At 46.0% G+C, this 24,113-nt stretch overlaps 2 protein-coding genes across 3 annotated transcripts in view; both read left to right on the forward strand.

Annotated features, from left to right (window-relative positions):
- The window catches only part of KDM3B (lysine demethylase 3B), a 53,989-nt gene extending 39,105 nt beyond the window's left edge, over nt 1–14,884 (forward strand). Inside the window, 12 exon segments of the mRNA XM_080920182.1 lie at nt 516–627; nt 629–909; nt 1,854–2,110; nt 4,301–4,567; nt 5,383–5,554; nt 5,903–5,993; nt 6,130–6,260; nt 6,953–7,072; nt 8,153–8,292; nt 10,152–10,328; nt 11,080–11,214; nt 13,508–14,884. Coding sequence (XP_080776308.1) covers nt 516–627; nt 629–909; nt 1,854–2,110; nt 4,301–4,567; nt 5,383–5,554; nt 5,903–5,993; nt 6,130–6,260; nt 6,953–7,072; nt 8,153–8,292; nt 10,152–10,328; nt 11,080–11,214; nt 13,508–13,588 — 1,964 coding nt within the window. The 3' untranslated portion in view covers nt 13,589–14,884.
- A 1,702-nt stretch (nt 14,885–16,586) lies between these two features.
- REEP2 (receptor accessory protein 2) lies at nt 16,587–22,977 on the forward strand (the record flags this gene model as incomplete). 2 transcript variants are annotated; one of them, XM_080919763.1, is made up of 8 exons in its annotated part: nt 16,587–16,618; nt 18,328–18,400; nt 18,732–18,808; nt 21,865–21,985; nt 22,185–22,298; nt 22,454–22,601; nt 22,697–22,827; nt 22,909–22,977. In XM_080919763.1, the coding sequence occupies 8 exons, from the start codon at nt 16,587–16,589 to the stop codon at nt 22,975–22,977; spliced, it is 765 nt and encodes a 254-aa protein (XP_080775889.1). The 2 variants fall into 2 exon arrangements, with proteins under 2 accessions (XP_080775889.1, XP_080775890.1); XM_080919764.1 differs by having other exon boundaries at nt 22,460–22,601.
- Between the last annotated feature and the right edge of the window lie 1,136 nt (nt 22,978–24,113).

A 24,113-nucleotide genomic window follows, 5' to 3' on the forward strand; every position in this document is an offset into this window, starting at 1 on the left:
AAAAAAAATCACTTTGAACTACTCAGGATTCTGCAGTGAAAGAATAGTTTTAAGGCCCCTCTGGGCAATGTATCAAGATCACATCTCAAAAGCAAAGTCAAAATAAATAAAAAAATAAAAGCCACAGTCTACAGCTTACATTTGAAACTCTCCTCACACTACTTACATGGAATGATTACTAGAAACCCAAGCGTGGATGCTGAGAGCTCTGGAGATTGTCTTCAGTAGCATCAGTGTGCTGATACCTCATTATAGGTGCTGGAAATTGAACTCAAGATTTCAGGAAGAGCAGCCAGTGCTCTTAACCAATGAGCTGTCTCTCCAGCCCCTATGGGACTGACTTAAATCACTAGTTTTCTGTTGTAGAAACTATCGAAGACATTCTTTAAGTTATAAATTTTAAGTCTTGTTCACTTGGTTTTCTATAGAACCTAGCATAAACAGCTTGCACATTGTAAACTTAATAACTGTCTGTGGATTACAGAATGCGTGAAATAACACTGAGAGAGCTCTAGGTTATTCCTCTCAGACCTGTGTAGTGTCAGCCATGGTAGCCATGGTCAGTGTTCTCTGCCTGAGTTTGCCCTCTGCAGCCCTCCTCACTAGCACTCTAACCTTCCACGCTTTAGCTTCCCAGTGTAACCCCTAGTGCCTCTTCTGGAAACGAAACTACCTTCTCAAGTGGAGGCGGGACTGCAGCGATAACAACTCCAGAGCCGGAACAAGTTCCCAAAGGTGCTGGCACTGACAGCAGATCCGAGGAGCCCCTAAAAGCAGAAGGTTCCGCATCAAATAGCAATAGTGAATTAAAAGCCATCAGGCCCCCATGCCCTGATACAGCCCCTCCTTCCTCTGCTCTGCATTGGTTGGCGGATTTAGCAACTCAGAAGGCTAAAGAAGAAACGAAAGGTGAGGCGAACCACCTTTGCCCCTATGGAAAGGGTGTTGGGTAATTCTGAATTTTTCAAACTGTGTGCTTACAGGGGTGCTGTTGCTTTTTCTGGTTGATAGCACAGCATGAGGAGTTCTTTTCCAGGGTTGGTTATTTTTAAAGATTTATTTTATGTATGTTAGTACACTGTAGTCCTCAGACACACCAGAAGAGGGCATCAGATCCCATTACAGATGGTTGTGAGCCACCCTGTGGTTGCTGGGAATTGAACTCAGGACCTCTGCAGAACAGTCAGTGCTCTTAACCACTGAGCCATCTCTCCAGCCTCTTTTCCAGGGTTTTTGATTGGCTGGTTTGTTGGGGATTTTTGTTTGTTTTCCAGGGTTTTTGATTGGCTGGTTTGTTGGGGATTTTTGTTTGTTTTAAGAAAGTGGAGTATTGCTGGATCCCTACCTAGATCTCCTTGGTCAGAATTGAGACTTTTTGATTGAGCTTTCCCCCTGGATTGTTTCTACAGCCAGGGTTGACAGCTAGACTTCAAAATAACAATTTTATTTTGAAGAGGATCACATCTGGGCTTGAAAGGAGTAGCCATTTTAAATGGGCCTGAGAACCACCTGGGAATTATTTTTCTTTAGTCCCACTTAGAGCCATTAGTTAGAATTTCTTAAGATAAAGACTGATCTCCATTTTTTAACAAGTATCACAGATGATTCCAGTCCAAGAGATCTGGAGACCCACTTAAACTGTCTTAGAAAATAAAAGGTAGATGAGAAAAAAGAAGAAAAAAGAGAATTTTCTTTGTAGCCCTAAAACCTGTGTTCAGAGATTCTCAGCTCAGACACATGCTAATCCGACATAGTTGGAGGCAGGGCACTGCAGAAGGTCCCTAGCTGTGCTGAGAGAGTGTGTCTGCTCTGTTCCTCCCTGTCTTATGCTCTCTGTTTTTATGTTCTTATAGATGCAGGGTCCCTGAGGTCGGTGCTTAATAAAGAGTCTCATTCACCCTTTGGGCTGGACTCATTCAACTCCACTGCAAAAGTCTCTCCGTTGACTCCAAAGCTTTTTAACAGTCTGTTACTGGGTCCCACTGCCTCCAACAGCAAAACTGAGGGTTCGAGTCTTCGAGACCTCCTTCACTCTGGGCCCGGAAAACTTCCTCAAACCCCCTTGGACACAGGCATACCATTCCCCCCTGTTTTCTCTTCATCCTCAGCAGTAAGTGTTTTTTCTACAACTCTAGCCTTTGCTGGGTTTGGGTTTTTGGTTTTTTATGAAAAGAAAAAACCATCACAGATGTATATGATCGAGAGTCTCCTGGTTGCGTGGTCAAGCTAACAAAATCTCTTTTAACATTTGAGATCATTTTAAGTTGTGAGCCTTGTGTACCATTCTTTAAAGTCAGTAAGAATTGAGGCTCAGTGTGATGACCTAAGTTCAATCTTCAGGGCCCTTGGTGGAAGAAAAGAACTTACATACTCCTGAAATTGTTCTCTCGATTCCATGTGGTGCCATAGAAAACCACCCATTCATACAGACGGGTCACATTCTTCCCTCCCTCTCTCTCTATCTCTAACATACACACACACACACACACACACACACACATTTCTGTTTTGGTCTTCATCAGAAAGGTTATTACATTGATCCATGTGATTTTTCTCGCAAACACAGACTTTTATAAGTTGAGCAGTGCATTCATAGTGTGCTCCGTTGGATTCAAATCTTTAAAACATCCAGGACAGCTGCAGACCTTCTACCTGTGCACCCACTCTATCTTAGTGGACTTCAGATGGTTCAGTATCATCGGATTGCTCAGCCCAAAATGTGAATCCTTTGGCAGTCGCCTCTTATATTTGGTACATAATTTGTCAGCATGTTCTTCTGTTTCATCTTCAGCTCTTTTGTAAGATGAACCAGAATCTTCTTTTTTTTTTTTTTAAGTTTCATTTATTTATTATATATAAGTACATTGTATCTGTCTTCAGACACACCAGAAGAGGGCATCAGATCTCATTACAGATGGTTGTGAGCCACCATGTGGTTGCTGGGATTTGAACTCACAACCTCTGGAAGAGCAATCAGTGCTCTTAACCCCTGAGTCATCTCTCCAGCCCAGCCAACCCTCTTACCTAAGTCTTTGTGGTACATTTCTTACAAAACTAAAGCTTTGGTCCTGTCTTTCCTTCCTTGTAGGTTACACTTCAGTTCTGTGAGACATGGTCTCATATGGGAAACACTAGCCTCAATATAATATGTAGCTTTGGATGACATTGAACCCCTGATCCTCCTGACTCCGCCTCCCAAATTCTAAGAGTCCATGCCTGTGCCACCACACCTGGAGTTATGACACACTTATCTTCCACACAGAATTGCTTTCAGAGCACTTACTATGTTCTGCTCTGTTTTCTTACCTGTCCCAAAGGCATCTTATCCACTAGTACATATCTCTGTACTACAGTATGCAGTAGTCATTTTTAGTAAACGTTGATGTAATGTGTGAGCTCAGAGTACAGAAGTTAGAGATAATAGAAACGGAGTGGAGGGGCTAGAGATATGAATCAGTGGTTAAGAACACTGGCTGCAGAGGACCTGGTTCACTTCCTAGTGCCCACGTGGTAGCTCAGAAGCTCTGTAACCTCAATTTTAGGGGGATTGAGTTTCTCTTTTAGACTCTGAGGCTGTCAGGCATGCATGTGGTACACAGACTACATGCAGGCAAAGCGCACACAATAAGAAAAAGAAATAAAATTGTCTTTCAGGTTTCCCTTTTTCTGTTTATCCCGTGCAGGGGCAGTGCGGGTGTCACAGTACGGGACTCAGTTCTCTCCATCCAGGTAGTGGGTAGGGATTAAGTTCAGGCTGTCAGACTTGGCAGCAGGTGTCTACCTGCTGAGCTGTCTAACTGACCCACATTATTTCTTGGGTGTCATTTCAGATGCATTAAATGGAGATAGTTTACCCGTTTACACCAGGCTCTCTGTTCACTTCTCTACTTCTCAGTGTGCTCATCTTGTAGAACATGAGTGTGTTTTGATTATATTTATGGTTAATGGGTGCAGTCTGAAACCATAGGTGGGTAAATATATAGGATAGAGGTTGTTTCTTTTAAATAAGAACTTGTAATACCCCATTTATTTTCCTGACGTTTCTTTCTTAGAACATTATGCAAGTATGTTTTTGTGTATTAAGACAGGGTCTCACTCTGTACTTTCATAAATGTAAGAAAACACAAAGGTTGAGGAATTTATGATAATAAAAATTAGTAATGTTTTTGTCTTTCTGCAGTTATAGAAAACTTTTTATCAAATTTGGTCAGATAGATTAGGATTTAAAAATATAACTAGAGACAGTTCTTTAATGTTCTTGTGGTGCTTGAGTCAAGCTTACCTGAGGGTTTGTCTGAAGGGAGCGAAGAACAAAGCCAGCCTACCCAACTTTCTCGACCACATCATTGCCTCGGTGGTAGAGAACAAGAAAACCTCAGATTCTTCAAAGCGGTCCTGCAACTTGACAGATACTCAGAAGGAAGTGAAGGAGATGGTGATGGGGTTGAATGTGCTAGACCCCCACACGTCTCATTCCTGGCTCTGCGACGGGAGACTTCTGTGTCTCCATGACCCCAGCAACAAAAACAATTGGAAAATCTTCCGAGAATGTTGGAAACAAGGCCAGGTAAGCAAAACTAAGATGGTTTGGGGTTTTTTGTTTGTTTGTTTGTTTCAGCCTTTTGTTTGCCTGGAATTCACTGCTGCTAAGATAATTTCAGGCCTATCTGGAAGATCATGTGCCAAGAGGGCATACATAGTAAATTTATTGGAGATGTCCTCCCTATTTCAACTTGACTTTGCTCTTTAAAATCAAGGAGCTCCCAAAGAATATTTTATGTTTTGAATGCTAGTCAGTGCTTTGTATTTGTAAAGGTGGTTAAAATGTACAGGGCAGTTCTCACAGATTGAGCTGCTGGTGGTGACATTTTGTAGAGCTGGCTAGAGCGAAGGTATGAGCTGGAGTAACAGGATTCTAGGTATCTGATCTTAGTGAATATGATAATGTGATGGTGTCTGTGATCTTTATACAGGTGCTTGAGGAAGAAGGAGCTTAGGGACTTTCCTTGTTTCCATTTGTATTGTGAGGGAATAGTCTCAACATTTACCAGCTGTGTCTCCTCACCTCAGTATATTAATAAATACCAAGTAAAATTTTCCATTCCAGTGCTCGGGAGGCAGAAGCAGACAGATCTCTGGGGGTTGAAGGTCACCCAGGTCTACAGAGCAAGTCTAAGATAGCCAGGGCTCATACAGAGAATACACACACACACACACAAAGAAAACAATTTAGTGGCTGTCCCCAAGAGTGAGAACACAGTGTAACAACAGAGTAGAGGCAGATTCCATTCTCCTCAGCTAGAGATTATAAACTGAAAAAGACAATTCATGGGGAGCAGTATTGTATTGATGGTTCTGATTGGGTTATCTTTGTTTCCACAGCCAGTGCTAGTTTCAGGGGTACATAAAAAGCTCAAGTCTGAACTCTGGAAGCCAGAAGCCTTTAGCCAGGAATTTGGAGACCAGGATGTGGACTTGGTGAACTGCAGGAACTGTGCTATAATTTCCGATGTTAAAGTTCGAGATTTCTGGGATGGCTTTGAGATTATATGCAGTAAGTAACTTGGTTATCTGGTTAAGTAGAGACAGAGTGTAATCCAACACCTGAAATAGCAACCCATATCCCTGTGGAGGGAGGAACCTTCTTGACACCAGCTGTGTATAGCTGTATGGCTAGCCTGTCGTTCCAGAGCAGGCCTACGTTTCATGGAAGACTTAGGTTGTATGGGACTCTGTTGCTCTAAGGAAAGGAACAAGAACTGTGAAATGGAGTGATAATAGCTGTGGGTGGATCCATTAGGATCCTTACCTGGTCCATTAGGAATTAAGAGGTTGCATCTCTTGACGCTCTGTCCCTAGAAGATTAAGCAGGAGGTTTATGAGGATGCTGTCTGTCTTCTAGAGAGACTTCGGTCAGAAGATGGGCAACCAATGGTGCTCAAACTCAAAGACTGGCCCCCTGGGGAAGATTTTCGGGACATGATGCCTACAAGGTGAGTAATTTCAGGTAGAGCCATTCTCAGAAGTTTGTGCCAGGCAGAATCTAGCACAACATAGTCAAAGAATGAACTCTGGCTCATTCTTTCCCTCCCTGTAGCAAACTGAGTCATCTTTCTTGCCCTTTCTTAGGTTTGAAGATCTGATGGAGAATCTTCCTTTGCCAGAATATACCAAACGGGATGGCAGGCTCAATCTGGCTTCTAGGCTACCCAGCTACTTTGTAAGGCCTGATCTGGGCCCCAAGATGTACAACGCCTATGGTATGGGGGAGGACAGAGTTGCCCCGTTGGGGGACTACTGTCCTCATTTTATTTGGAGAGATGACTGGGGGCAGGTGACAGGTGCTGGGAAAAAAATCGTACTCATTTTCCTCTGTCAGTACTGATTTGTGTAACATTCATAAGCTTGTGTATCTATTAGAAGCAGTTTGTTTTCAAAAATTCTTTTCAACCAGACATATTCTTAGTTTTAATCTTTAGTTTTGCTGAGACTAAAGAATACCAAATACCTTGCTATCAAGCCTGTGCTCTGCTAAAAAATGAGCTGAAATAACGGGAGAAGTTGAGTTCTGTCTGATTGTCCCTAATGCCTGTATATTTTTAAGTTGAAGAATGGGACTGTTTTCAAGAAACGGCTTGGTGAATGCTGATATCTGGACAAGGAAGTCTAGGGATTAGTCTTAAACCCCATAAAGGATAAAGGAGAATGCTTTAGCTTATGCCCTCCCCTCTCACCTCCCCAGCCCTCCTCCCTATAGTGCTAGAGATTTAACCCTAGGGCCTGAGCAAATTAACCATACATTCTGCCACTGAGCTGACTTCTTGATAAACACACATAACCTCCCTCTCTCGGTGGTACTTACTTCAGAACATCCTGGAGCATATTTTCAGGGTTAACATGGGTTCCTTGGAATACCTCCTCTTAAATTCCCATATTTTCCTCTCAACTTTAGGTTTAATAACAGCAGAAGACAGAAGAGTTGGTACAACGAATCTTCATTTAGATGTGTCCGATGCTGTTAATGTGATGGTGTATGTCGGGATCCCTGTCGGGGAGGGTGCTCACGATGAAGGTATGCTTGCTGGAAACGTTGCTGCAGTGTGGCTAACTTTAGGAGGTGTAGTGATTGGCTGCCTCTCCCTGTCCACTAAGACACGGGGACTTCTCTTTCTTTGTCTTCCTCTTTATATTTCACTAGTGGGATTTTCTTAAGTTCCTTCCCAGTTTCATATGTAGTCAGCATACAGAGTGCTGTTTGTAAATCCTTGACTAGATCCTTGGCCTTCTGGGAATGTTCTCCTCTTTTACCTAGTGTATAGCCTGGCAAAGAGGACAGAAAGGACTGTGGTCACGGCACAGTGGTTAAGTGTTTCACTGCAGAAGACTTGAATTCAGTTCCCAGCACCGACAAAGCTTACAGCCTCCTATAATTTCAGCTCTAAGGAATCTGATGCCCTTTGTCCTCCCCAGGCACCAGCACACATGTGGTACACATGAGCTCATATAGATACATACACAATATAAATAATTTTTAAAACATAAGAAAGGAAGGACTGATTCATCTGCTTGACTGGTTAACTGTAACAGCTGTAACGTGACAAGTGGCAGAACCGGGTCATCTTCACAGAGACCATATACAAAGTTCAGTTGGTAAAGCATTTGCTGAGCAAGTGGGAAAACCTTATCTGATTCCCATAAGAAGCCAGAAGTGTTCCTACACGCATTTAGTTCTAACACTCGGGAGGTAAAAGCAGGTAGATCTCTGAGAGTTTAGGGCCAGCCTGGCCTACTGAGAGAGTTCCTGGCCAGCCAATGCTTCATATTAAGACCCTGTCTCTGTCTCAAACTGCTGCTGATCCATCTCACTATCCCCAATAGGAGTTTTGATTTAAAAAATAAACAAGGGTCTCTCTATGTAGAACTTCGTATTATACAGTAGGTGGGCTCAAACTCCTCATGGAGATTTGCCTATCTGCCTCAGGTGCTGGGGTTAAAAGTGTGTTCTACCATGCCTAGAACGTTTTGGTTCTTGATTGTTTATGATCTTAATATAGACAGAGAAGAAAGCAAACTTGTTTTAATTAGACTTTTTTTCTTGCTTAGAGGTACTGGTCAAACTGGTTACTTGATATCAACACTTTGTTCTTTTCAGAAGTGCTCAAAACGATTGATGAGGGAGATGCTGATGAGGTGACCAAGCAAAGGATTCATGACGGCAAAGAGAAGCCAGGGGCTTTATGGCACATTTATGCAGCAAAGGACGCAGAGAAGATCCGAGAGCTGCTCAGAAAGGTATGCCTTCTTCTGGGCGGGGCGGAGCTAGGCAGCCACCACAGCCTTTAATATGAAGTCTGTTAGTAGTAAAGGCCTATTCCCACAAGGCAAGGCAGTGCACACCTACTATTCTAGCACTTGGCAGCTTGTGTCAGGAAGACCATAGTTATTGGCCAACCTGGGCTGCATAGATAGACCCAAGTATTTTTTGCTCTTGCATGGGACCAAGCTTTGGTTCCCAACATCCACATGAATATTCTTGGTCATTTGTTCGCGGTCATTTGTAAATCTTCTGAATTCTGGGCACAAGTGGTTCATAAGCTTGCATTATACACGCAAGCAAAACACTTATGCACATAAACTAAAACTAAGTAAGTTTAAAAAAAAAACAAACCACAAGGGCTGGAGAGATGGCTCAGCAGTTTAGAGCTTCCAAAGGTTCCCAGCAATCATGTGGTGGCTCACAACCATCTGCAATGGGATCTGATGCCCTCTTCAGGCCTACAGCAGTGTATACAAACTGGCCACTCATACCATAAAATACATAATAAAATTTGGCTGGGCCTGGTGGCACAAGCCTTTAACACCAGCACTTAGGAGGCAGAGGCAGGGAGATTTCTAAATTCGAGGCCAGCCTGGTCTACAGAGCAAGTTTCAAGACAGCCAGGACTACATAGAGAAATGCTGTTTCAAAAAATCAATGAATGAATAAAACAAGAGCTGGGTTCGTAGTTAAAGGTGTTAGAGTGCTTATCTAGCATGCATCAGGCCCTGGGTTCAATCTTCAGTACTGTGGGAGGAAAAAGAAAGGACTGATTGGCCAAGAAACCTCTTTCCAAAATGCCCAAGGGGCCTGAGCTCACATATGTTTAACAGAATAAAGAAGGTATTCATGGGCTGGAGAGATGGCTCAGAGGTTAAGAGCACTGCCTGCTCTTCCAGAGGTCCTGAGTTCAAATCCCAGCAACCACATAGTGGGTCACAACCATCAGTAATGACATCATATGTCCTCTTCTGGTGTGTCTGAAGACAGCTACTGTGTACTCACATACATAAAAATAAATAAATCTTTTTTAAAAAAAAAAAAAGAAGGTATTCATATTCTTTGTGTGTTTAAAGGATATTATATTCCGTAACCCCATTATGTAGGTACCTATTTTTTTAATACATGCATACTGGTAATAAATTTTAACATAGAAAGGTACAATAAGAGACCAGCAACAATAGTACTGCAACATTCCCAACATATATCTTTTTGGGGTTTTGTTTAGTTGTGTTTTTTTTTTTTTTTTTTTTTTTTTGCAATGGGGTTTCTGTATATCCCTGGCTGTCCTAGAACTCATTCTGGCCTTGAACTCAGAGTCATCTACTTCTACCTCCCAAGTTCTGGGATTAAAGGCATATATAATGTCAGTGCCCAGCTATATGTAGCCCAGGTTGGCCTTGAACTTGTGACCCTGCCTTACCTCTTTCAGCCACCCTCCCACTGTAATCCATGTCACCTGGCTCATGAAGCTTTTGATTTGCCACCACGCTTCTGTCCTTTGGAGCCATCATTACATAAAGGGTACTTGAACACATGCTCTTTGGAGCTTTGGTAGCCCTCTTTACTGGAACAGCTATTAGGTGACTAAATGCCAGGGCCTGAAAGACAGCTGTCCTAGGTAAGTATGACATGTGTCTAGTGGGGCTGGACAGTGAGGGTCTTCCACACTACGATGATAGTACCACACAATTTTAAACTTTTTACTCCTTTCTGGACTTTTCTATGTAGTGTGCTTAGAGCACAGTAGCCTATATAAATGAAACTATAAAACTGGGTACAGAAAGGCTGCTCTCTTAATTCTTCCATTTTTGGATTTTGATCATGACTTCAGGTTGGGGAAGAGCAAGGCCAAGAGAATCCTCCAGATCATGACCCAATTCATGACCAAAGTTGGTATCTGGACCAGATCCTCCGAAAGCGACTCTTTGAAGAGTATGGTGTGCAAGGCTGGGCCATTGTGCAATTTCTGGGTGACGCTGTCTTCATACCTGCTGGAGCCCCGCACCAGGTGGGTTGTGCAATAAGACTGGCTCCTCAGCAACATAGACTTTGATGTTTCCTTTTTCTAGTTTAGCTATAAATGGCAGAATCTAATTTTTTTTTTTTTTTTTTTTTTTTTGAGACCAGGCAAGCCTCAAATTCATAGAGGTCAGCCTGTTAATGCTGGGAATAAAGGTGTGTGCTGTCACACCCAGCCTTTTAAAAATTGTGTGTAAGTGTGTGTGTGTGTGTGTTAGGTCAGAGAGCAATTTATGGTATTTGGACAATCTCCTTCTACCATTGGGTTCCGAGTATCAAATGTGTTTAGTAGCAAGCGCATGTGCCTGCCAAGCCATCTTCGTTTTACTAGCGCCCTCCCACCCCTTCTTTATTTATTAATTATGTATACAGTATTCTGCCTGAATGTGTGCCTGAACACCAGAAGAGGGCAGCAAGTCTCGATAGGTGGTTATGAGCCACCAAGTGGTTGCTGGGGATAAGGAACCTCTGGAAGAAGCATCTAAGTATTCTTAACCTCTGAGCCATCACTCCAGCCCCACTAGCCCATATTTTTAAATTTATACTCATAATGTTTTTGTAGTATTAACAGAACACAGTGGCATGTGGTATAGACAAGAGGATAACTTAAACCTAGGAGTTTGGGAGACATAACAGTCTCAAAAAAGGGGTGGGAGGGGGAGAAAAAAAACAGATTTCGCGTTACTCTGGTGGATGTTTTTCGAGTTGCTGAATCTAATATCTGTATTTTCTTATCCCAGGTTCACAATCTATATAGTTGCATAAAGGTAGCAGAAGACTTTGTATCTCCAGAGCACGTGAAGCACTGTTTCCGCCTGACTCAGGAATTCAGGCATCTCTCCAACACTCACACCAATCATGAGGATAAGCTACAGGTAAATAATGTCTGCTCTGTCTAACACTCATAGTGCATACATCCCAGTCTCCTCATAGGGTGTGCTCTGCTAGAGAAAGAACTCTGGGAAACTGTCTGGACATCTAAAGGCTTCCTTTCAGTAAGAGATACCTAGCCATTTTAGTTGTTGGGGTGGGGGTGTTGAGTTGTGTTGTTTTGGTTTTGAAACAAATGCCTCAAGTAGCCCAGGCTGACCTTGAACTCCTAACTCACCTATTTCCGGCTCTCCTGCTTATCTTAGTTGATGCCAATAACCCAGCTGAAGCAGAGTAAATATCACAAGTTCCAGAGTCAACCCATATCCAATATAATGATTCCGTTTTTCTGTCCATGAGTATTTCTTTAGTGTTGGTAACTGAGTACACTTACATCCCTGGTCAGGGAATGATATGGTAGAAGGTTTTTATTTGAGGAGAGTGAGCGCCTGTTCCTTTAGACTTTTAAACAGTGTTGAGACCTGAATATTCAGCTGTGTGCATGGTACACAGACACTCTACTATGGAGCTACATCATTCTAAATTCAAGACAGGTTCTTGCTAAGTTATCCAGACTGGCCTGGTACTTTCTGCAACCCAAGCTGACTTAGAATTTGTGATCCTCCTATGTCAAGTTCAGGAGTAGCTTGAACTATAAGCCTGAGCTGGCAGGCCCAGCTTAGTCAAAAAAATTTTTAAGTTGGATATGAGGTTTACTAAAGATTTATCTATTTATTATATATAAGTACACTGTAGCTTTCTTTCGACATAATAGAAGAGGGCATCAGATCTCATTACAGATGGTTGTGAGCCACCATGTGGTTGCTGAGATTTGAACTCAGGACTTTTGGAAGAGCAGTCAGTGTTCTTAATCACTGATCCATTTCTCCAGCCCCGGATATGAGATTTATTTGTAAGCATCATTGGTAGGATACAGTATCCATCATTCATTGCAGTGGAAGGCTCTGTAGGTGGCGATCCTGCACTTGTGTGGGGATGATAGCTGGGGAGTTTTTGGCCTTACTGCCTTTGGAGGTGAGCAGCTTCTCCCTGCCACTTCTCAGATTCATCTGCATTAAACTAGGTGAAGCCACACTTTGACAAGTGGACCTTCTGGTGGTCAGGAAACTTGAACTTGGCTCTGTATAGCGCCTCAGGTAACATACTCCTTAGTCTGCAGGTTGGTGCAGATAGACATTATTTTTATTTCATGTATATTGGTATTCTGCCTGTTTATGTGTGTATGAAGGTGCCAGATCCTCTGGAACTGAAGTTACAGACAGTTGTGTCTTAATCACTGAACCAACTCTTCATCCCCTTTTCTTCCTTTTAGTTTATAGTGCCTGGGGCTGCAGAGATGGCTCAGGTTAAGAACTCATGCCAGCCAGACTTGGTGGTGGCCCACCTTTAATCCTAGCACTTGGGAAGCAGAGGCAAACATATCTCTGAGTTTGAAGCCAGACTGGCATATAGAGTGAGCTTCAAGACAGCCAAGGCTACACAGAGAAACCGTGTCTCGAAAAACAACAGCAGTCCTTTTAATAGGTGTCTTTAGCTGTTGCTTTAATTTATTAACTTCTTACACCATCACATGAAAAATACGTTTCTTTTATGAGAAAAAAACATAAGTTCTGATGGCACATTCTTGTAATTCCACTATTGAGAAACTAAATTAGAAGGATCATAGAGAGTTTAGAGGCCAGCCTTGGCTAAGTACTAATACCCTGTTTTTAAAAGGGGGAAGGAGGAGCTGGCAAGGCGTCTCTAATCACTGGAATCCATAAGGCAGGAGGAGAGAACCAACCTTCTCACAGTAGGAAAAAAGCCCATATTCAACCACCCACTCCCACTAATTATTGCTATGAGGTCTTGGGCAAGAGTCTCTTAGACAGTCTATTCCAGGTTGGCATCAGCCTTTGGGGTTATAGAATATACCACCATGCCCAGCTTCAGTTCCCTGGAACTTGACTTTCTCAGAATCTTGTCTGTAAACAAGACCATGGGAAAATGTACTTCACAGGATCATGGCAAAGGCTAATGTTCCACATACTACCTTTGTAGCACTGTCCAGCACCTAGTGAGCACAGGGGTAGTGATGGCTTTGTAGCCTTCCCAATGATGTCACCATTCTTTTCTGTGAGGACTTCACATCCTGCATGACTTGTGGGGCTTGATTTAGGAAGCACAACAGTTACTGCTAGGCACTCCCAGCCGCTTTCCAGCAGGCTGGCTGCCGTGGGGCGAAAGCGTGCATCTGTGAGCTGCCGTGAACTGACAGTGCTGCCGATTGCTCTCCAGGTGAAGAACATCATATACCATGCGGTGAAAGACGCTGTCGGCACGCTCAAGGCCCACGAATCCAAACTGGCAAGGTCTTAAAGACGGGGACTTCAGCAGGCCTTCACAACACTTACCAGGGAACGGCAGGGTTCTCTGCAAGAGCAGAGGCCCCTCCCCAAGCCAGTGTGGTCAGTATTACAAACTCTCAGCCACTCTTTCCATGCTGCCTCAACACTGAAGGTCGACACAAGGAAGTCGCACTGTTCACACAGTTTCAAACTCGAAGCCGAGGGTGCCACATTCCCATCCAGTGGCCTTTTGGGAATCCAGGTTGCTTGAACAACGCTGCTCTCCTGCACATTCTCTTGGTTTGAGACCATGGAAACCAGGAATGTGGGCACACCTTCCTTTTCTGTTCCTCTTGTGCCTAGCTAACCAGGAATGTGTTTGGAGGCAGAGGAAGTCTGCCTGGTAAAGTAAGGTGATGACTTACTGTGCCTGGTGGAAGCCTGGCAGTGTCTCTGCACATGACCTCTGACCTGGCCCATCCTAGGAGATGGGGTGCAGCCCTTCCCGTACTCTCCGTGAACACTGGAGTCTTCAGGACCCAGGGAGAGCCACTGCTTTTCCCAGGAGGCTCCAGGATTAGGAAACGTGTATTTAGTGGAAAATAGGTTTGTAGTGAAATAGTTACTATTTCATGAAAGTAGATATTTTTAGAATTTTTGAAATAACACAGTTGTTTTCCTGGACTATGAGGAAAGGCACATTACATTTAGTCTTCCTTTCAATAAAACTCTTTGAAAAGAAATATGATTTTTAGTAATCAGCTGCCCCTTATAGCACAAAATCAGCCAAAGCGTAATTTAAAAGAATTGGCTTTTTTATTAGAATTCTTTTAGTTTCTCTCCGTCCTTCTCAGTCTTTTCTTGAGGGAGCAGTCATCTGAGAAAGAGCTGCGTCATGTCTGAGCTTCGGAGTGTCCCCGACTCGTACTGCTGACCCCAGGAGCCATGTCACCGATTACCAGCGTTCCCTTGGGACTCCTCGTATGTGTCCAAATGGGGTGGAAAGTTCGATTTCCAATATAAAGACGTTTTGCTTTTGTTTTTTGGAGTTTTGTCTAGAATATTTTCAGCAAAGCTTTCCAACTCAGTGGAGTTTTTATTAAGAATTTACTTGGAAATGATGGAATTCATTGGCCCATAGGTACATTGGGAAATGTTTCTTTCCAGGTGTACTACCCTGCAGCCTTGTTTATATGTTCTCAGTTACTTTTTTTAAAAAATAAAAGTCATCTATTGTAGAATACTTTTAATTTCACTTTCTGTATTTTAATTTTATTGAAGGGCTGATTGGGATTTCCATGTTCTTATTAAAAATCTAACAAATCTGTTTGGAGTAGACAAAATTCTTTCTCTACCAACATTTCTAAAGTCAACACCACACTGGGCATCGGAGATGGGAGTTGATTTCAGGCTTTCCTACTGCCCTGCATATCTGGTCACTGCTCTTTGTTGTTTGGGTTGTACTCAGTTGGGAGAAGGAAAGACAGTAGGGAAGGACTCATGTAAGCTGCTGAGTTAGATAGAGGGGTTTTCCCACAGTTTACGAAAGGTGAACAAAATGGGGTAAGTGGAGTCCTCCCAGGGTGCAGGATGAGGGGAAAGCACCTTAATGTGCAGCCTCAACAGAGCTCAGGCAAGGTTGGGAGACATGCAATCGCCTGGCCCTAGGTTACCTTAGAAATGGGGTTTTGTTTATTAAGCAAAATTAAAGTGTTCTTGCTAAGTAAGGACAGACTGCATTCTGATTTAAAGAATCTTTTTAGGAAGGAAATTATAAAGAAAAGCAGGAGGGGTCATAGGTGAAAACATCTTCCAAAGCATGTGAGCCTGGAAACATAATTACCAGGCTAGAAATAGACCATTGGTGTTTTTCAAGGATGCTAGGTTTGTATACAATCATAAGTCTTTGAAATACAGAGCTGTGAGCATGTCCTTTCAGTCTGGGTGGAACAAGTTAACAGTGTGGTCACCAAAATGATTATACCTCAACATAAAGGCCCAGGATATAGCAGCTTTAAAATGGGACAGAGAAGGAGGGCAGTGGAGGAGGGATGCTTTGGAATGTGGCTGCCTTGGTGAAAATCAGGAGACAGGCTAGCCTACATTCTGGATATAAATGTCTTCAGAATTAGGACGTCCACTACCAATGGTACTTGCTGATGCGGGTGGAACTAAGGTCTCTGGACTCCTAACCCTAGCCCACTCCTCTCTCCTATGAGTTAAACTTCACATCTCTGTAAACTCCCTTTCCCCCCGGCCCCCAAACACACACATACAGTTTATCACCAAAAGTCGGATCAAACCATCCATCCTGTTAAACTGGGAATTGGCAGTTCTTGATGAGGACTGGAGTGGACAGGTGCAGCCAAGCCTGGCCTCAGGAGTCCAGGTGGACGTCCTTAAGGAGCCTATAATGGGGAGGAGAATTTGATAGTGTTTGGAGGGCATAATCTAATAAATATGGTTTAGTGGTTTTGTGGCCATCAGCAGAGTAGTGGAACCAGTAGACCCCGTCTTCAGGATGAGGATAATTGTAACTTCTACCTTATAGGGTAATTGTGAGGATTCAATGAAACGGGAAGCTCAAAGCACAGGGCCTGGCTCTCACAGTTAAGCAACCCTTACTCCTTGAGATATTTAACCTTCAACCTGATGATTGGGCGGGCGGGAGGTGGGCTGAAGCTGATGTCAAAGGATGGAACCAAAAGGGAACCCTGCCAGGACCCTGGCCTCCAACTTGAAGCTCAAGGAAAATGAACAAGCGATTTAGAGGAAGGCTGGGCACGGAGGGTGAAGGCGCATGCCCAGGCTCAGCAGGTGCTGGGGGGGCGCGCCGACACCGCGGCCTCCCCTTTAAGAGGCGCCACCGCCCACGGCCCGCCGCTGCGGCAGGGACCTCCCCTTTAACGGCGGCAACTCCGCGCTCCGCTGACCCCACAGCGGCTGCCGCTGCTAACAGCAGCTCCTGCTGCCTCAGCCGCCGGCCTTGGGCAGCTGCATCCTCACCCGGGCTGGGTCCCCGCCCCGCCATGGTGTCCTGGATCATCTCTCGCCTGGTGGTGTGAGTGAAGAGACTGCGGCGGGGCTCGCCCGGGTGGGGGATGAAGGGACCGGTGGTGGAGGGCGCGGTATTCAAGCCTGGCATGGTTTAACCCAGGGTCTCTAAGTGGTGTCCCCAGACACAGAGATGTGGAACCAAAGACTGCAAGGAGAGCATAGCAAGCCTGGTTTCCCAGGGACCTCACCCATATTATTTTTAAAACCCGTTTATTCTTAAATGCCTTGCTCCTGCGCCCACCCCCATCCTAGAGGCTGAGCAGCTACTGATTTATAAGGGGAGGCGGGCAATCCCCTCCCCCACAGAGCAGATCTAGTCTGGAGGTGCATACAAGACCGTCCTTTTCCTCCAGGAAGAGATTAAGAGTGGGGACTATGACGGGCCTCATCATTCCGGAGCTCAGATCCACGGCCCATTCTCTAGGGCCTCCCCCAAAGATCTGAGGCCTTCCTCCTGGTTCTGACTAGTGATAGGCTGAGGACACCTGTCCTAAGGCATCCGGGAAGGAAGGCTAAGCATGGAAGCTGAGGTGCTGGGAAGACAAAAGTAGGGAGGTAACTAGGTTAAACCATTCCAGGATGAATGCATATCTGCCTAGGATTTCGAAAGCCACTGGGAGAACATTTGGTGGCCTTGATTCCAGGCACATTGTAACAGTCACATTGTGGAGCTGTGGCTCTGGCACCTCCCCCAGATCCAGGAACAAATACCTCCCTCCCACAAATACACACACACACACACACACACACACACACACACACACACACACACACACACACGCTTAGGTTTGGCCTTGTGGATTCAGCCTGACTAACCTGCATCAGCAAAGGCAGTGAGTGCCCTACCTTAGCAAAAGCATCACCCAGACTTGAAGGTGTTGACTTCAGAGCCAACCCTTCCTCTACTTCCAGGTTCTGCCCCTCAGCCTCCGTCAGGACTGGCATCCCCGAAGCCCCACCCTTCTACCCATTGAGTGCTGGCTCACGCTTGTGTCCTGGTTTCCTCTCAATTCACCAGGGTTTCCTCTTCCCACCCCCTGGAGGCCTTATCTCCCCATGTAGCATTCGAGGATGGCTACTTTTCTGTCCTGGACAAACTCCTTATGGAATAATGACTATTCCTCCTTCACCTGTGTTCTTTCTGTAATCTGTAGAGGGATGCTCAGATAGGGTCTTAAGCCCAGGTCTTCTGTACCTGACCCTAGAGCCTCCCGCACCTGTGCCCTCTAGTCCCAGGACCACAATAGTTCTCTGACTGGCAGGTTGGGTGCCCTGTTCGGTGATGTTAGCTTCCCTTGGGGACCTGGTCCTACCCAGCCTCTCTCTGACACAAGGAGATGGGCATATGGGTTAAATAGGCATTAGGCCAAGAAGGAAGACATCTCATGTCAGTGACCAGCCCCTCCACTCCCATGACAAGCCCGTGTATAACTAAGGATCCTGACTGGAGGGACCACTTTGGAGCCTCCAGCCTGTGGATCTTCTATGCCAAGGGCTAAGGGAATGGAAAAAGGACAGGGAGAGGGTCCCACCCAGACTGGCTGAGGCCCCGCCCCCTACATGTGTGTCTCCAAAGGCTTTGACTTTAATCCTTGTCCAGAGCTCCTCAGACAACTGATGCTTTGGAGATCCCGTCCCTTTGTTCCTTAGCACCCAGGGGATGGTGTAGAGCTGGGAGAAAGAATGGCCCAGTAACCATGCCTGCTTCCCTAGGCTCATCTTTGGCACCCTGTACCCAGCCTATTCTTCCTACAAGGCCGTGAAGACCAAAAACGTGAAGGAATATGTGAGTGCGTGACCGCCCCTGTGTAACAAATGTGTGAGGGGTGAGATATGTAGTGTGTGTGTGTGTGCATCATGGATGGGAGCAGAGTGTGGCTTTATGCCACACTATCCAACAAGACCCTGGGCAAAAGAGGTTCTGGGATCCCCACTCAGGCTTGGTGTGATTGACAAGTGTGGGTATCTCCCAGGACTTCTAATATGGAGCAGACAGTGCTATGGGGTTCTGTTTTCCTCACCTTAGCCCAGGTATGAGTAGCTGACAGACTGGGGACTTTGGGTGTCTACAGTTCCTCAACCCTAAGCCCCGTTTAATGCTGCCCTTTGTCCCTCAGGTAAAATGGATGATGTACTGGATAGTCTTCGCCTTCTTCACCACAGCTGAGACACTTACGGATATAATACTGTCCTGGTGAGGTCCAATGGCCCTTCCTTGCATCTCAGGACCCAGATCTCTTCCTTTCTCTAGCCAGACAGATAGGCAGAAGATTTGGATCCAGGCTAGAGTCACCCCCAACTCCCAACAGTCCCTCAGCACCCTTAATATGGCTCTTCACACCTGATGCAAACACAGTAAGAACAGACATAGCACACGGAGCATGGTGGCCCGTTCCCTTAATTCCAGTACCTGGGAAGCAGAGGCAGGCAGATCTACGTATCGAGTTCCAGAACTCAATATCCTTCTTCAAACAAACAACAACAAAAAACTGCCACATTTCTTTCTGGTGACAGCCACAGCACCACAAGGGAACTGAGTGAATCAGCTCTGACGCTGTGACAGTAGACAGATGTGAAACAAACATGCAGTTCAGTTGTGTTGACACTGAATGCTTGTATTTCTGAGGTATTGTAGGTACAAATAGGCCTAAAGTGTTACAGGGACAGGGAATATGTCTGACTCTGCTCAGAAATGTTTGCTGGGTGAGCAGATACCTCTTGGAGAGTAAAGTATATTAGAATTTGAATTACCCATAATCCTAGTCCTAGGGACAATAAGGTAAGAGTATCCTTGTAGTTTTGAGGCCAGCCTGGGCTACATAATCTCGGCAGGGGGCAACAAGGTGGTTCATCAACAAAGCTCTTGTTGCATCAGCTCAAAGCCTACTGACCTGAATTTGACCCCTGAAAGCCACGTGAGAGTGGAAGGAGAGAATTGGCTCCAGATCCTGTCCTTTCTGACTCCCACAGATGCCCTATGTGCCTACACCCAACACACACACACACACACACACATACACACACACCACTGGCCATAGCCATGCACCTTTCTGAGTCTGCTTGCTGTTTTTGAATTCAAGAAAGCATAATTTCCTCCCCCCCCCCCTTTTTTTTTTTTAGATAGAGCTTCACTATGTATCCCTGGCTGGTTGGCAGGGAACCCATGCTGACCTTATATTACAATCCTCCTCCTGCCTCAGCCTCCCAAATACTAGGATTGCAGATGTACGCTGCACCACAACCCAACTGTTTCTTTTAAAACAAAACCTTTATTTTCTGTTCATGGATGTTTTGCCTGTGTGTATGTCTGCACCCCCTGGGTGCCTGGTGCCAGAAGAAGCTATCAGATCCCCTGAAGCTGACATTACAATTGTGAGCTGCTATGTGGGTGCTGGAAACTGAACCCTCTTAACCACTGAGTATTCTCCTTTCCAAACATGCTTTCTTTTTTTTTTTTTAAGAATTATTTATTTTATTTTATATGAATACACTATAGTTGTCTTCAGACACACCAGAAGAAGGCATCAGATCCCATTACAGATGGTTGTGAGCCACCATGTGGTTGCTGGGAATTGAAATGACCTCTGGAAGAGCAGTCAGTGCTCTTAACCACTGAGCCATCTCTCCAGCCACACCCCACCCCAAACATTTAACGTTTCAGGTTTTCTTACTCTTTCTCCACCCTGTGACAACTTGTGAATTGTGTCAGCCCTCCATATTGGTTTACATGGCATGGCCTTCTTCCTTCTCTCTCACATTCTTTTCTTCCAGGAAGCTGCTGAGGTTAAAGCTTGCCTCTCCTGGAACTGTTTGTCTTTTTCTTTAAAGCCCCAATTAAATTGTCCTTGGCTTCAAAAATCTTTTTAAAGAGAATTTAAACATTGGGAGACAAAATATCATTTCACTTGGAGATAAAGCCCTTTGTTGGCCAGCCATAGTTTTAAAGAGGCAGTTCAGACATCTGTTAAAAGTTTAATTCCCTGGGGACAAGTGAAGGGGGGGGCGCCTTTGATGAGGGCTTTGTGAGGATGTGGAAGAAGGAAAGTTGTTGCCCGGAGCATAAAGTGCATGCATAGCTGCCTGTCTGCTGCTGAGACGGCAGTCACCCCACTCCAGGAGGCAAAGGCTAGGGCAAACACAGACTACATCTCAAGAAAAAAAAGATTGTTTTATTTATTTGGTTTTTCAAGACAGGGGTTTTCTTTGTAGCCCTGGCTGTCCAGGAACTCAGAGACCCACCTGCCTCTGCCTTCCAAGCACTGGTATTAAAGGCAGGCACCACCATGCCTGGTTTCAAGAAAAAAATTAATTAAAAAATATCAAAGGCCCTGAAAGATGGCTTGGTTGTAAAGCACACACTGTGCAAACATGAGGTCTCAACTTCAGTCCCCAGAGCCCATGTTTAAAAGAAATGATGGCGAATGTTTGTGATCCCATCGATGGGAAGTCAGACGGCTGGCTCCATGCCAGAAAGACAAGAATACCAGGACTGACCTCTGACCTCCATACTCACGAACACACATGCACACACACACACATGCACAAGCATGAACATGCACACACACACACACACAAACCAAGCATGACAGTTTATGCCATGGCTTGTGTACAGTAGGAATCACAGCCACTTGACTGAGGGAGGAAGATTATAAGTTCAAGACCTGCCTAAGCAACTTAGTGAAAAATAAAACGTCAAAGACCAGGGATAACTCAATGGGAGCAAGCTTGCCAGGCATGTCTGAGGCCAGTACTGGGCGAGTGGGGCATGGAGGAACATATGACGGCAGGATCAAGACCCAGACTTTATCCTGGTCCTTTTCATGGAGGGAGACTGGGAACCTGGAAGATAGGGAGGTTACCTTGGATTTGGATCTCAGTATGGAGGAGTTGGAAGAGGTGGTAGGGGCTTAATGGGGGAAGGAGAGCTGCTTGCTTGGAGCGGGCACCTAAGATTCAGGGCTTGGCCTTTACTTTGTGGTCTGTTTTGAGATATGGTATTAGGTAACCTAGAGTGGGCACAAATGTGTGATCGGTCTCCCATACTGGGATTATAGGCATGTACCCCAAATGGGGTCTCTTCTTGCCTTCCATGTGAGTCTCAGTTTAACATTCCCCATTGCACCCCCACCCCATCCTTCCGGAAACCACAAAGCCCCAGACCACTTAAGGGGTGGGAGCTGTCCAGGGTTTATGTTGCTAAATCCAGTGTATCCCTCTTATGCTCTGAGCACACCTCTGTTCGCCCAACAGGTTCCCCTTCTACTTTGAGCTCAAGATTGCTTTTGTGATATGGCTGTTGTCCCCTTACACCAAGGGCTCCAGCGTTCTCTACCGCAAGTTCGTGCATCCAACACTGTCCAACAAGGAAAAGGTTTGCCCTTACCTTCAGCTCTTCCCAGCCTGGCCCAGCTGAGACATCCCCATGCCTCCAGACACAAATATTTCCTATGGGTGGCCAGAGCCTGCAGTAACCTGGCAGAGCCTAGCTCCCTGGGGCAGGCGCTGTCTTTGAACAGCTGTGAGCACAGGTAACTTGCTTGCATCCTCACCTCTCACCTCTTCCCCTCTAGGAGATCGACGAATATATCACACAAGCCCGAGACAAGAGCTACGAGACTATGATGAGAGTGGGCAAGAGGGGCCTCAACCTGGCTGCCAATGCTGCAGTCACAGCTGCTGCCAAGGTGAGATGAGGATGGGCCCAGACTCCCGACCCCATCTTGTTCACCTTATGTCCTGTCCAGTCCCCTTGGCATCTACCCTATCCCAACACCATGGTAACCTCTCTCTCCACCCCGCCCCTTCCTCCTGCTCTCTTGGTGCGTGGTGGTGACCCTAGGGCCAGGGGGTGCTGTCGGAAAAGCTCCGGAGCTTCAGCATGCAGGACCTGACTCTCATCCGAGATGAGGATGCGTTACCACTGCAGGGGCCGGATGGCCGCCTCCAACCCGGCCCTGTGGGTCTCTTGGACACTATCGAGGACTTAGGTACTGGCACCCCCTGGGCTGTGGGAATGAGGCCAGAGCTAAAAAGACCAGAGAGACCCCTGGGCCCCTATTCTCTTTTCCTTCCCTGAAACCAGGAGATGAGCCTGCCCTGAGTCTAAGGTCAAGCCCAAGCCAGGCAGATCCCCGGATAGAGACCTCAGAAGATGACCTGGCGGACAAGGCACCCAAGAGGACCAAACCTATCAAAAAAGTACCCAAGGCTGAGGTGAGAATCCAGGGCGTGGCCTGGGGAGATGGGAATGGTGACAGTGGTTACAAGCTGAGCCCCATCGTCCTCTCTACTTAGCCACCAGCTTCCAAGACGTTGAAGACCCGGCCCAAGAAGAAGAGTTCTGGAGGGGGTGACTCAGCTTGAGGGGCTCAGCTCCCCCAACCCCTCCATCTGTAGGACAATAGCAAGCACTGAGAAGAGCTGCAGCCCCAGCCCCACAAGCAGTGGACCACCAGCCCCGAGCGTTTCAGACCCGCAAACCCCCTAGATGGCTGTTTCCAGTACCCCCACCCCATGAACACTCCTCCGGAGGGGGCTTGGCAAAGAGGAGGTTGAGGACAGATGTGATGACTAAGCCCCTTGAGGAGGTGGCGGCTCCGCGGCCAGCTCTGCTCTTGCTGCCCTCATCCCACCCTGCCCGTTCAGTGCCTTGCTGACCATGGCCATCCCTTCTCTGAGGCCTGACCTGCCCCCACTACTCTCCTTTGAATGGGAGTAGTGGCCACTGTTCAGAAAGACCGGGGGGGCTTGAGAAGGGGAAGAAACGGGGTGGCTTGGAAGTGGGGGGGTTTGGGGGAATAGCTATGAGTGGAGACTGGAGGCACAGCCATGCCAGAGCAGCTGCTGGTAGGGCTATGTGTTCTACCAAAAAAAAGAGGTGAGATTCCAAGGGCCTGCATGCTGGGGAGGTTGGATGAAAGGGGTCACCTCCTCCCTACGTCAGCCCTGGTCTTTCTTCCTCTTTATCCACACCTGCTGGTCTATGAACCTCAGGACTGGAACCCTTGACAGAATGCTCAGAGGAACCTCTCCCTACCCTTCTGTCCCTACCCTTTTACACATTCATGTCCCTAGGCTGGACTCCTCTACTCCTAGGCTCCACTGCAGAGGCCCTGCCAAGCTGTAAAGGGGACCCATCTCACCTTGCCATGAGGTCCCCTTCCTGTGCCAAGCAAACCCCCATCAGAACCAACCTGGACCCCACCCCTGTCCCCGGGTTCTGCCACCCTCATTGGGGCCGAGTAGAACCTATAAAGGGAAAGAAATGCAGAAGCTGAGACTCCCAATTCCATGGTGCCCGCTGGACCTTGGCACTGGATGAGCCAATAAAAGACATTCCGACACCTCCTTTATTGCATCCTCTGCGTTGTTCTTGACCCACCAAGCCAATAAGCGAGAGGGACCTCACTGGGAAGCAAAACCTAGCCATGTTGGGGGATAGAAAAGGACTAGATGGAACCCAGGAGGGCTGATCTATCTGGGAAAAATAGTTTAAGGGT

This window comes from Micromys minutus, assembly GCF_963924665.1.
Source record: "Micromys minutus genome assembly, chromosome: 8".
NCBI lineage: Eukaryota > Metazoa > Chordata > Mammalia > Rodentia > Muridae > Micromys > Micromys minutus.